The following is a 12,488-nucleotide window of genomic DNA, read 5'->3' on the forward strand; positions in this document are numbered from 1 at the left end:
TAAACAGGATATTTGATGTTCTGGTCTCTCTCTTTTAGGTCCACGAGTCCAAGGTAGCTATTGAGGAAGGCTTTTTGGCTGGAAAGGAAGACTTGTGGAACTGATCTATCATACTGTAGGAATCTTATTGATGTGGTACCTGTCTGGGCCTGGACTGCCTGAACCTCAACAAGGCTTTTAATTACTGTTTCCCTAACTTCTAAGGAAGTGCGCTATGTTCATGCTGTTAAACATCCCCACTGACCTCTAATGGCTGCTCGCAATTAGCTGCTCACACCTGTGGTCAGTACACTTTTTTTTTTTTTTTTTAACGACTGGTTTCAAGGTTCACATCTGCTCTACAGGTGTTACTTTAAACTCCGACTGAAGTCATGCAGAGCAGAAGCTACGAGCAATCCTTCATCAATTGACTGATTTTAAATGACTTGAAAGTAAGTACAGTATGGTTTATCGAATGTTAATAAGTGAAGGATGATGTAGGATCCGTGCAGACCTGCTGCTTTGTGTGATTACTCGATGAAAGGAAGCTCTCTGCTTTAGGTTGTGTTAACGGATCCGTAAACTCCATGTCTTAATGCTGAAAGAAAGTCCGGAATATTTTAAGTTTGGCTCATTCAAATGTCACCTAACGGACAATTATGAAAAGGGAATTGAGTTATTTTACAGAATGTTCACAGATTACTGAGTAAATATAAGAATAGGGGATATATGGAATATGTATGACTAATTTGCTCATGGTGAAATCAGTATGATGCTGGAGCGGGGAGCTTACACAGGAAGTTACATAGTTTATATTCAGCTATATTTTCCATACGCTGATTTGAGCCAACTCATGTCACCCGAAGCACTGTTGACAACCACTGAACATAACAGAACCCTGAAATAACGCTTTTCTAACCACTAATGATCTGTCAGCAGCAGAGCATTGAGTGAAGGACAAAAGGTCCTGTTTTTCTACAACACATTTTTATTGTGCAGTTTTGGGAGAAATATTTGGCACTTTTTATGCTGTCTTTAGCTGACAAAAATACTAAATCATAAATTTAAAAAACCCTTTAAGGCAAAAATAAGAGAGTCAAATGTATTGAAGTATTCCAAAAGACAGGCTCGTTCTTCCTTTCCACCGTCTTATTCTGTCTGCATTGTTGTGGTGTGATTTTAAATGTTTCATGTGTTACTGAAAATATTCACAGGGCTCACAGAATATCTCACCTTAGAGAAAAAATAGCAGTTTTCATTTTTTTCTTACAGTATTTTAATAAAACATAGCTTTATAATATAATATACTTATTTTGTGGAGCACATTATTCACTGTTAATTTTCAGCTTAAAAAAATCTTTAATCATTCCCTTCTAATAAGGAGATATACTTAAAGACACATTGCACTGTTGTCTGTCATTGCATAAGTATTTAGTGATCGTCTTGTTGTTGTTATTTGTGTATAGTGAGGAAGGAATATAAATGTTTTGTTTTTGTTTGCACATTATGGATTCAGAAAGTGCCTTTTAAAATGCTTGTTGCTTTACATCTAGTGTACTATATACTATGCTGCTCAGTTTTGATACAATATGTGTCAGTAACGTTCATCAGATTATATATCTTCACATGGGCTCTGTTTGATTTGAAGTATCGCTGTTCTAAACATTCACCTCCATCTGCTGAATGTTATCATTATTGGCTGGCTGGAATCATTTGTATCAGCCAATGGATGTCGCTGTTTTGTTTTGTTTTTAAATAAAAAGTGACTTATTTTCTCAAATAGCAATGAAATATTATAATGTACTGTAACAGAATACCAACAGGTTTATAGCTTTGGAAATGCAAATATTAAATCATTCTCACTTCATATTCTTTGTGTGGTTTATTGATAAAGTGTTGGTTATCAATTCTGCTCTTATTAAAAATGTTAGTAGACCTTTTTCACAGCGGCCATTTTGACATGAAACAGTAGGTGAACACAGGTGTCATCAATGACACTAATTAGGCTTCAGGTCAAACGGAGTCAGGGTGCATGTGGCTCACTTGAAGGTCTCTGCTACAATAAATGGTACGGAGCCTTAATTAGTATCTGCGTTGGCCCTCCTGTTTCACGTCAAACCGGCTGCTGTTTATTAATTATTGTTCATTAGGAGTGGAGAGGCTCCCCGTATCCGCCCATGACGTGTTGCCGGTTGCCATAGTAACCGTTTGTTTACGTTTTTAAATCGAGCGAGACGTCAAGAGTGACAGCGACATTTGGGAGTTTAACAACTTCACAGAACAACAGGTATGTTCAACGACAGCACTCGTTAGCTCGTTATCATGTGTCTTGTTGAACGACGTTATAACGCCGCCGTCAATAATGTGAACCTCAAATGAATATAGTTATTAATATAGCTGGCTAACATTAGCTGCTGCGAGCAGAGCTCTGAGGCTAACTTAAAGTCTAGTGTTAACAGTAACGTTAGCACTGTTGACATCAATATAATGCTTTAAAATAGGAGTCTAGGAGTCTAATACCTTTTTCTTGGACGAGAGACAAACAGAACAGAGACCCCCACATGTCATTCATTTTTTAAAAATGTGTCACATTTCAAGCTTGGCCTGTAATAACTTTTGTATTTACTTTATTCTCATGTTCTCCTTATCTATATACTGGGTTATTAGTCTGTATGTGTTTATGATTGATTAAAAAAGTTCATGCATTTATTTTGTAGATTTTGTCAAAAGTAGCTTTTTATTGCATATGAATGCTTGCAGTTTACTCAATATCATTTTGTTATATTTTTTAAATTCTCTTAATTATTTTAATGAAAGTTGTCAATTATTAATTGGTGGATCCCTGCAGTCCCTCTGCGGACCCCCCAGGGGTCTGCCCCCCCTGGTTTAAAGCACTGTTGTAGTAAAACTCCTGTAACAACAAAGCAAACATTTAAATAAAAACAAATGATTGTCATTTAGAAATGGCATTAGGTTACGTGTAACATTAAATTAATTCAATATTCGCTGTCTGGAGAACTTTCCCGTGCTTTTCAGACGGACAGCTCGCTTTTACAGCCAACTCTTCTTTGAACCTGTTTATTAAGCCGGCTGTCTCTCATTGTTTAAGAGTCCCTGATGATGAGTGGGGGTCCAACATGACCTCTATAGTCTATATGCATCTCCTCTGGTGTTCATCTTCATCTTTGTTCTCCTCGCCTGTCTCTCCTGTCAGTGACGGACCACCAGTGGACACAACAATGTCTATCTCAGATCGCAATCCTCAGCAGGCCGGTGGGCCCAATCTGGTGAATATTGAGTTCATGCGCAACCACTCGGAGCTCTTCAGAGCAGAATGCTCGAGGCTGATCATGGAGTCCAACAAAGCATGCAAACGCATGCAAAACAATGACAACAAGCAGCTAGGTAAGCGTGGGAGGAACAAAGTCGACTCGTTTGTTCTCAGCTTGCAGTGGAGTGATGTTGGAAAAAACGTTTCTCCTTCTGCTGTTCAGATCAGCGGGTCAGAGACATCCAGTTTCTGAAGAATGAGTTGGAGCTGAAGTTGGAGGAGATTATTCTGGAGATTGATAACCTCATCTCGCTGCAGAGCAGAGTGGGGAATGCCCTGGAGGCCACCAGAGAGCCTCTGAGAGTCACCGTTCTCTGTCTGGAGGAGAGGTTAGGCTGGAAAATGATGAAAGAGAAAGACATCTTGAACAGTCAGAAGACAAATGCCTCATGTTTTGCTGCTTTACATCTGAAATTTCCCTTAATAGTCACATTTATTCTGTCCTTAGATTTGGCAGCTATTTAGAGCATTCAGGCCATCTTTATGACAAATAATAATAATAATCCTCTGTTTGTTCTGTGTCCTGCAGAATGAAACGTCCCCCCCCCGAGAGGCTTCATGACGAGGTGGACAGGGAGCTGCTGAAGGAGAGGGAGGTCATCGAGGGAGTGGCTTCCCTACTGCAGCGCGTCGTAGAGCAGATCACTGAGCAGATACGGTGAGGGAGATGAACCAGAATCAAATCAGTGGTGCACAGACGGCAGAAAAAAGACAAAACATGATGTGGTGTGTTCCAGGTTGAACCGATCTGCCAAGTACCGACTAGAGCAGGATCTTAAGGAGAAGTTTGAGGCTCAGTGCATCGACAACTCTTGTGCCTTAATGACCACCCATTCCATCAACAACCAGATGTCCAAAAACACGAACGCTGCTTTACCAAGGTGAACTATCGTGTTCCTGTTTGCTCATAAAGACAAGAAAATGATATGTCTATGAGAGGTCAGTTTTATTTTTTATTTTTTTATATGCTTCCCTCCCTCAGCTTGGCAGTGACTCCGAAGCAGTGGGAGAACATCTCAGACATCAACATAGCTAAAGCAGAGCAGCAGAAGATCAACTCTCTGTCCCTACAGGCTCTGGTGGAGTCTGTCCTGGGGCAGACAGCCGCTGACATGAAGAAGCAGGTCCAGGCCACGACCTCAGCCTTTCAGCTGAACATCCAGGAGATCAAGTCCGCCAAGAGCCAGATGGAGGATCAGCTGGCCAAGGTAGGGCAAATGAGTATACGGTGTAAACGTATGGACATTCCTCTGTATCTTATTCTCAATTTGTTCTCCTCCAGATTCTGTTAGAGTTTGCCAGCCAGCAGAGGATCAAACAGGATCTCCAAGTGGCTATCACCGAGAATGAACACGCTCTGAGTTTGGCTCAGGCCCGTCTGGTTTTGCGCCGTAAGAGGCCCACCAAAGAGCAGTGCCACGATTCAGCACATTTTCAGCTCTTTGCCGAGGTCCAGCAGATCACCGCTCACATCAGCAAGTAAGGCCAAAGACACACTCAGGCTCTGACATGAAGGGACAAGGCAACTAATGTGTGTAATAATGACTGTTTTCAGACAGGAGCAGTCAAGGTTTTATTATTAAAAATACCACAGAACATCCTTCCTCGTTGTTAACGGCTGATTTGGATGGATTGTGTGGAAGTCATGACTGAAAAAACAAGCTATTGATTTCCTGTTTTCCACTGTTTCTCTCCACATATCGGCGGATGTTTAGAGATGGATCCATTTAGCCTCATTAGTCTCTTTATCTCTGTACTGTCAGGCTGCAGGGGGCTGTGGTCCAGTCAGACGAGCAGCACAGGGCTCTGGTTCGCTGCCAGCTGGAGCTGCAGGAAAACATCGAGATCAAGGCCAGCTCGCTCTACATTGACGAGGTCATCTGCGCCCAGCACAGGGAGCCCATTATCATACATAACTTCTGAGCAGCTGACAGGAAAGGTCGACGTATAGTTCAAAATCACTTCACAAAATATATGTGTAAATCTAGTTTCTTTCATTGTTTTCTTCAGTTTATTCAGAGATTGTCACTGTGGACGTGTGTGATGCTTTCTCATAAAAAGCTGATGTTTAATGTGCAAAACCCATGAATCATATTTTATGTCAAAGTTGAGCTGTAAAAGAATTGGTCCATTTCTGAATGCAAGCGAATGAATTCAAATATCTCTGTATTACACTTCATAATGGCAAAAGTCATTTAAGACATGACAATATGAAGCAGTTAGATAGAAGGTCAAGAATAACAATAAAATTATATAAAATAAATAATTTAAAAAAGATAATAAATGAATAAATAAGTAGAAAACACACAAACATCTACATACAACCCCGACACTGTCACATAAAACCTATATCAAGTCTATAAAAAAGACTTTTCAAAAGTGATCCTGAAGGAAAATGCACCTTTAGTTTTAAACATCGACTTTGGAACAGTCAGAAGTGCTCACCTGAGGACCTGAGGCTGTGGACTGGCTCATAAAGTTTCGACATGTCTGCTATATGCTAAAACCAATTCTAAAACCAACAGAAATCAGGAAGCGGAGAGAAGCTAAAATTAGTGTAATGTGATGGTGTCTGTTAAAAACGGTAAGAAGCCGAGCTGCTGCATACTGGACAAGTTGGAGGAGAGAGACCGACTTCTGATTCATGCTGGAGAGAATGGAGTTACAATAATCGAGTTTGGAGAAAATTAAAGCATGGATGACTTTTTCCAGGTCACGGTGCAACAGGTTTAGATAGGTTTGATTCTGGAGATGATTGATGATTTGATCTGTGTTTAAGGTTTATTACACCTAAATTTTGGGCGGTGGGCTTCACACAAGCAGAGTAGGCACCAAGGCCGATTTGAATAGAGCTGGTTCGTTTTGCAGGACTGAACAATATGATTTTGGATTTTGAGTTAGAAACCAGTGAAATAAATGATAATAAGTATACCAGTTATACCTGGATGTCAAATCTATAAATAGATGTATCTATGAATACACAATCCTTTTGACTTCTGCTTGTGGTCCAAGTAGTATTGACCTATCATGGGCTTTGGTTGCAACAGTCTGTGTGGAGAGACGGGACAGAACACGTCCGCTGTCGTCTGACGATTATTTTGCTTTTTCAAAGTTACCTGCATGAATGAATGCAGATATCTGTTTATAGAGATTAGCAAAAATCGATCATTCTCATAATCATTGCACATCAAGTTGCTAATTAGAATGCAGAGGAAATCTATCTGTTATCTGGATATCCGCTAGCTCCAACGGAAGCCCAGAAACACAAACAGTCTGTTGACCGCAGAGGCTGAACCATCATCAGATGACAGCTGATTGGTTCAAAGCTTGTACCCAGCAGTTACCGGGTAGTTTCCTGTTTAACTAGTTTGAAAAGTAAAAGAGATCATATGAAATATGGCTGACATATCTGACTGGACATTCTGCTTGACCTAATGCTAAAAAACATGAACCTATATGACATTGGTCTGGTTAACATAAACAGACACTGCACTCTTGAAAACTGAGACACAGACTTCATACATGAGAAGCACTTCCTTTATTCAGATAGATGACATTTATTCAACGGCCATGTAAGATAGTGTCACCATGTCATAGTCATTCTGTCAGTATGCTCATATGTATTTGAATATATGGATTAATCTCAGACATTGACGTGTATATGTTTTAATAAACTACCACTACCATTCTCTAGTTTAGATAAAGGCACTTAGCATTTCAGTTTGATGGCTGTGTTTGTATTTAACACCACAAAGTTAGAGAGTCTGATCCACGTTTTCTTCATGCAGGCATCATACAAGTCATGAACGCACTCACTCAAACTAAAGGTCACTCAAACCTTAATGTAAACATGAACTCCACATTTACTTTCTTCCCCTCTTCGGTAATAATAGCATGTTGATCAAATATCTCTGAAGCAGCTAGCAGGATTTAAATCTTTCACCATTGATCAAATGTAAGGGATCTGATCTTCAAGCAGGTTGACTGAACATTTCTCTGTGCTGGTTTCTTTTAAAGTCAAACTATCTTGTATCTACCCAAATGTGAATCCCTGCTGTGACAAATGTAGAGAAGATGAGGGCACATATTCAGGATGTTTTCCAAACCTCAGCCCTAATCCTCAATTTTAAACTTAAGCCCAGTCGACTTTTTGGGCATCAGTGGAGAGAATGATGTGCCCACACTTAACATTACCCATTTATCTATGTAAACTGACATACTCATTGTGGACTGTACATGTTTGTGCACACTCAAATGTTAAAGATTAAATTTAAAAAAAGATCTCTGAAGCAGAGTGTCCATTCCGAGGAGCTCTCTCTCTCTTTATTTCAGGATGACGTGGATTCGGCACTTTCCCTAAAAAGACACAGAGAAAGGGCTCTTCTTAGCACAGTAACTTCTCAACAATGTTCATACAAATCCTGTCTGATGCAGGAATGTTACCTTATGCCAACGTAGTGTGCGGAGGGGTAGGGCTAGGTGACAGTAGGGGCAGGTGCTTATCTGATCTGGGTCACCTCCATCATCCCAGGGTCCATTACTGGCTCTGTCTGACATGGAGTTTGACTTATAGGTGCTGTTTATCCAAAGAGCGCCCCCCCGCTCGGATAAATAATCCTCATCCTCCCCCTCTTCCTCCTCTGGCTTATCCTCGACATCATCAGACCTGGTCGCTGGAGCACAGTTCAGCTGGTTTGGGGGATACAGACAAAAGTTGAACTTTAATGGTCATTTATTGAAAAAGTAAGACTATGACACTATAACAGAAGAAAGAACACATTCTGTCTCTTACAGAGTAAAAGTTGTCCCTAACATAACACAGCCTTTCCGTATGAATGTGTGTGAATGGGTGAATAAGATATGTAATGAAAAAGCGCTTTGAGATTTTGGAAGACTAGAAAGTGCAAAAAAAATTAAAATAAATAAAATCAATATTATGTGGTGAATGTAGTAGCAATGTAATAAGCTTAAAGGTTAATGATACGTCATATTTTCACAGTAATAACCTGCTCTCTGTACATTATCACAGAAGTTACAGTACATCACATTTTGTTGACTTAATAACTCTTATATACTTTTGCTGCTGTACAATAGCTTAGCATTTTAGCATCATGTAATAATTCAGCTTGTAGCTGCAGCAGCTATTATTTAGCAAAAGTTGTATAAGTCTACAACAACTGTTTGTCAGACATCAAGCTGATGTCAACATTATTTGCATTTATATTTCTAAATAATGACAGTTACAGAATGTAGTAACAATATGCATGACATGTTACTTCGAGTCATGACATCTTCATTTTCATGCTTTTACATGCTTCACATAACATGATTTGTTTCAGAAATCCCCGTAATATGTAATAAAAAATGTATACCTCATGTTTGTCTATATCCTCAGCCGGAAATGATGCCATACATCTGTTGCAAGTCACTCTTATTTTTTCTGTGAAAAGAACACAGGCATGGCATAGTTAGGGTAAGTGATTTTAATCCAATACATTTGTTTTCAGATTTTTAGGGTTAATGTTGAAACCTTAAAGCCCACTTACCCTTAATGTTGTGTGCTGGTGGTTTGCTGGTAGTTTGAGGTGGACCGGAGCCATCGTCAGTGGCTGAGCAGGTCAAGCCATGCCCGGGCTGGTCCCTCAGGGTGACGTAGCGGCCGCACTCCCTGCAGAGCTCGGTGCGACTTCCGCAGGCCACATGGTGTTCATCCAGCTCCTTCCATGGCAGCTCCAGCTCACAGTACTGACAGCTCTGCAGACGCTCCACACACTCATCAGACTGTACAACAGAGCAGAGAGAGGCTGATGAATGTGCGTCATGGACTAGAAAGGAGCCAGCATGTGTCACCTTTGTGACCTTACAACTTTCAATGACATATTATTGATCGTTAAAAACTTCATAAGAGGTTCAGTACGGCTAAAATCAGAGATACAGTGACCAGGATGTTATAAAAATTAGGAGTATACTGGGGTGCAGATGTTTTAACTCTTATAAGGAGTGTGTGTGTTTTTCTGTTCTTTGCATATCTCGTCCGCTCCCCTTATCTTCCAGGTGTTCACTGAGGCTGGCAGGGAGAGATAATTAAAAAAACTAGTCCAAGGACAAGAGAGACAGCCCATTTTGAGAAAATTGTATAAGAACCAACTGATAAGGCTCCTCAGGGAGCCTTTTCTCTGTAACCCTCTTGTGTGTTGCACTGTTAAACGCTCCTTCTTGTACAAGAATAATAAATTCAACTTAAACTTTGATACTTTAAATCCAGTCCTCCTTATTCAAGGGTCCTTCCTTAAAAAAATCTCGTAACACAGTATATCCAAACTTTTAAGATCTACAAACAATTGGTCCTACATTTCCCATAATGCAACAAGATCTGCCTTTCATTACACCCTCCCTACCTGGTAAATACCTACATCTTATGTAATTTTCTTGTAACACAGGTATACTGTAAAAAAACAAAAAACAAAACTGTAGCATCCAAGCTTAATGCCCCTAATGACATCACTATGACATCATCAAGGTCTTGTTGTTTTCTTTCTCAACTGATGTGTTTGCTTATATTATTACTTAATGGTTTGTTTTATTTAGCCAGTAGTGAAGTTATAAAAGATTTTCATGGTGTGATAATTGTTTCACAAAATATCACAGCAGTACACAATTATTATTATTATTATTATTGAACACTTCTGGTCATTACACGTTTTGGCCACTATGTCAAATTGGGTTCAAAGTTCAGCACTCTTCTTGGGCTTGGGTATGATCAGTACCTTCCAGTGGCAAAGTTAACTTATGTTAGCAAACTTTAGATAAATATAGCTGTTTATTACATGGCTATGTTGAATACTCGATTCTGATTGGTCAATTATGGCATTCTATGCAAGGAAAAATATTTTGTGTCAAATTCTTGATTTTCTTAGTAAGTAGTTGTGTAAAAACATCAGGTTTATTGGTGCATTGGGTCCTGTATCACCTTGTCAGGGTTTATTTTGGAACAATGACCATCTCACTGTTCATTATCACATTATATCACTTTCTCACCAAATGACTCTTAACCTCTCAGTACGATAATACTCTCACAAGATTTCATGGTATGATGGCATTACAAAATTATTATTTATAACACTAATACAGTCGAATTCAATATTTTCTAATAACATACAATATTTTTAGTAACACTAATACTGTGAAATTAGATATACATTTACTTCAAATTTTTAATATCACAGTACAATTCTATGAATAAACAAATGTACATGTTATGAAAACAATTTCATACTGTGGTATATCATGATATCAGTATACTACTACAACCCTTGCCACTAGTGACTAGTAAATAATAAATAATAATACTATAACCTATACTGAGTCCAGGCACACAGCACCAACAGCATCTCTGGTTTACCTCATGGTCTATAAGGTGACGGCGTTCCATCTTCTTGTTACATTTGGAGCATCTCACCTGCAAACAAACAGAGTTTTAAACCTGCAGAGAAAACCATCATGTAATGTGTGTGTGCGTGTGTGTCTGTATGTACGTACCTGGGTATGCTGTTCCTCTCTGTGCTGGTCCAGTTGATCTTTGGGAACTGCTTCATCACAGTCAGGACAGACACATAGGAAGCGTCTGCAGTGAGTTTCATGCAGAGCGAAGTTAGCCTCTGCAACCTCTCTGTGGCTTTAAGAGAGGCGGACACAGTCATCTTCTGTTTTTGCTCTTTGTGGATCAGTTATTAGCAGTGTAGGGTCAGAAAAGGAGGAGGGTGATGTATTTTTTTTTTCTTTCTGCTGAAGGGAGGATTTTCCTTTCAGAGAGCTTTCATTTTATTCTCACTCTAAAGTTACCTCCCCTTTCAGGATTTATTGAAAAAGGATCCATTAGTCACAAATGACAGCTTTAGTGTGTTCTGTGGACCATAAAGGAGCACTTTGAAAAATGCAGAGGGAAAGAACTGCTACTTTATTTTAGATATTAATCATTTAATGTTGTCACTCAGAAAGTTTAAAAAAGTTCAATCTCTTTTTAGAAATTTGACTAATGTTATGATTCATATTCAGCCTTTTATTTAATATTTAGAGACTGACTGGAATATTCATCTTCTTATGTGTGCCATAAATTTGGATATTATTGTTATGTATAATTTAAAATAATTATTTTTTAAATTAAATTCAGTTTCAATTTAGACATTTGTAACATTTCTGGCTATTGTGAAAGCCAGTAATAATATCAGACCCGTCCGCTTATTGGCTGTTATTTTCAGTTTTGAACTGAAGCTTGTGATATTTTATAACAAAGAATAATATTCATGCCGCACTAAAACTAAAAAAAATAAAGGACTGTCAGAGATTGGTCACAGTAAATATACTAGACAGTAGCTACCCCAGCTAGAGAATATAGGGTGATACATTTTTCATTATTATTATTTTTCATTATATTACAGAGTACCAGGGCCGGTCCTAGCTATGGGCAATGTGGGCGGCCGCCCAGGGCGCATTCTCCGTGGGGGGCGCACGAACGCCCAGGGCGCAAATGTGGCCAGGACCGGCGCTGCAGAGTACTATTCATCAGTCAAAACCTGGCTCGTTCTAGAGAGAATTTCACTCGTGTTCTTAGGACAGGCTGTCACTATAAATAAGACACACCACACACCCAGAAGTCAGGTTGAGACTGGTTCACTTTCACCTTTTATCATTAAAGTGCTCATCTTGACGAAAGTGAAAGTAAACTATGAACACAGTGCTTCAATCTGCAAGATTTGCTAAATATAGACTGCCTGTTAATGAAAGGCGACTCCAGCCCTGCCCTGTTTAATGACCTCTTATGTGGAGCCTACTAATGCAATACTTTATGAAAATGTATGTATATATATAGATAATTTACACTGACAAACATCCTACTCATTGACAAATGAAACAATTTGTCAATTTGTCGATTGTAAACAATCAGACTTTCTAAATGTATTTTGGTGCCTCATCTCTACAAAAACTCTCACAGTCAGTAAAACTCTCACCACTGGCGGCAGGTCCGGGTTGCTTCTTTCTCCTCCATCGAGAGAAATCTTGATCAACAGACAGCAGAAAATCTAAGTGACTGCCTGGCCCCTGACGTCTCAGTTCAACAGAACAGAAAGTGAAATTACATGAAGGATACTACTGCATGTTGTTCTGTGGACATGCCACA

At 39.3% G+C, this 12,488-nt stretch overlaps 3 protein-coding genes across 7 annotated transcripts in view; 2 read left to right on the forward strand and 1 right to left on the reverse strand.

Moving 5' to 3' along the window:
• The window catches only part of inpp5ka (inositol polyphosphate-5-phosphatase Ka), a 10,586-nt gene extending 8,740 nt beyond the window's left edge, over positions 1–1,846 (forward strand). For all 5 annotated transcript variants that reach the window (XM_010733267.3, XM_027280162.1, XM_027280164.1 and 2 more), the window contains one exon: positions 39–1,846. In XM_010733267.3, coding sequence (XP_010731569.3) covers positions 39–104 — 66 coding nt within the window. In that variant the 3' untranslated portion in view covers positions 105–1,846. The remainder of the gene's footprint in view (positions 1–38) is intronic.
• Positions 1,847–1,999: 153 nt separating this feature from the next.
• On the forward strand, positions 2,000–5,391 carry tekt1 (tektin 1). Its single transcript, XM_019270096.2, has 8 exons — positions 2,000–2,266; positions 3,194–3,384; positions 3,474–3,639; positions 3,840–3,968; positions 4,048–4,191; positions 4,293–4,518; positions 4,593–4,789; positions 5,074–5,391. Exons 2-8 carry the CDS (start codon positions 3,219–3,221, stop codon positions 5,231–5,233), a joined length of 1,188 nt encoding a protein of 395 aa, XP_019125641.1. The 5' UTR covers positions 2,000–2,266; positions 3,194–3,218; the 3' UTR covers positions 5,234–5,391.
• A 1,438-nt stretch (positions 5,392–6,829) lies between these two features.
• xaf1 (XIAP associated factor 1) lies at positions 6,830–12,446 on the reverse strand. The gene is made up of 7 exons (XM_019270097.2): positions 12,319–12,446; positions 10,850–10,985; positions 10,713–10,769; positions 8,857–9,091; positions 8,683–8,750; positions 7,754–7,999; positions 6,830–7,666 (listed from the first exon to the last, which is right to left on the reverse strand). The coding sequence occupies exons 1-7, from the start codon at positions 12,354–12,356 to the stop codon at positions 7,634–7,636; spliced, it is 813 nt and encodes a 270-aa protein (XP_019125642.1). The 5' UTR covers positions 12,357–12,446; the 3' UTR covers positions 6,830–7,633.
• Between the last annotated feature and the right edge of the window lie 42 nt (positions 12,447–12,488).

Source organism: Larimichthys crocea, chromosome VII, assembly GCF_000972845.2.
Source record: "Larimichthys crocea isolate SSNF chromosome VII, L_crocea_2.0, whole genome shotgun sequence".
NCBI classification, from domain to species: Eukaryota; Metazoa; Chordata; class Actinopteri; family Sciaenidae; genus Larimichthys; species Larimichthys crocea.

Bases quoted from the DNA above. Each gene is read 5' to 3' on its own strand.
- tekt1 (XM_019270096.2), top strand. From the start codon at position 3,219: ATGTCTATCTCAGATCGCAATCCTCAGCAGGCCGGTGGGCCCAATCTG. The intron at 3,385-3,473 runs GTAAGCGTGGGA...TCTGCTGTTCAG, and splicing joins CAATGACAACAAGCAGCTAG to ATCAGCGGGTCAGAGACATC. The intron at 4,790-5,073 runs GTAAGGCCAAAG...CTGTACTGTCAG, and splicing joins ATCACCGCTCACATCAGCAA to GCTGCAGGGGGCTGTGGTCC.
- xaf1 (XM_019270097.2), bottom strand. From the start codon at position 12,356: ATGGAGGAGAAAGAAGCAACCCGGACCTGCCGCCAGTG. The intron at 10,770-10,849 runs GTACGTACATAC...GTTTGTTTGCAG, and splicing joins GAGAGGAACAGCATACCCAG to GTGAGATGCTCCAAATGTAA. The intron at 9,092-10,712 runs GTAAACCAGAGA...TCTGTTGTACAG, and splicing joins GTCACCTTATAGACCATGAG to TCTGATGAGTGTGTGGAGCG.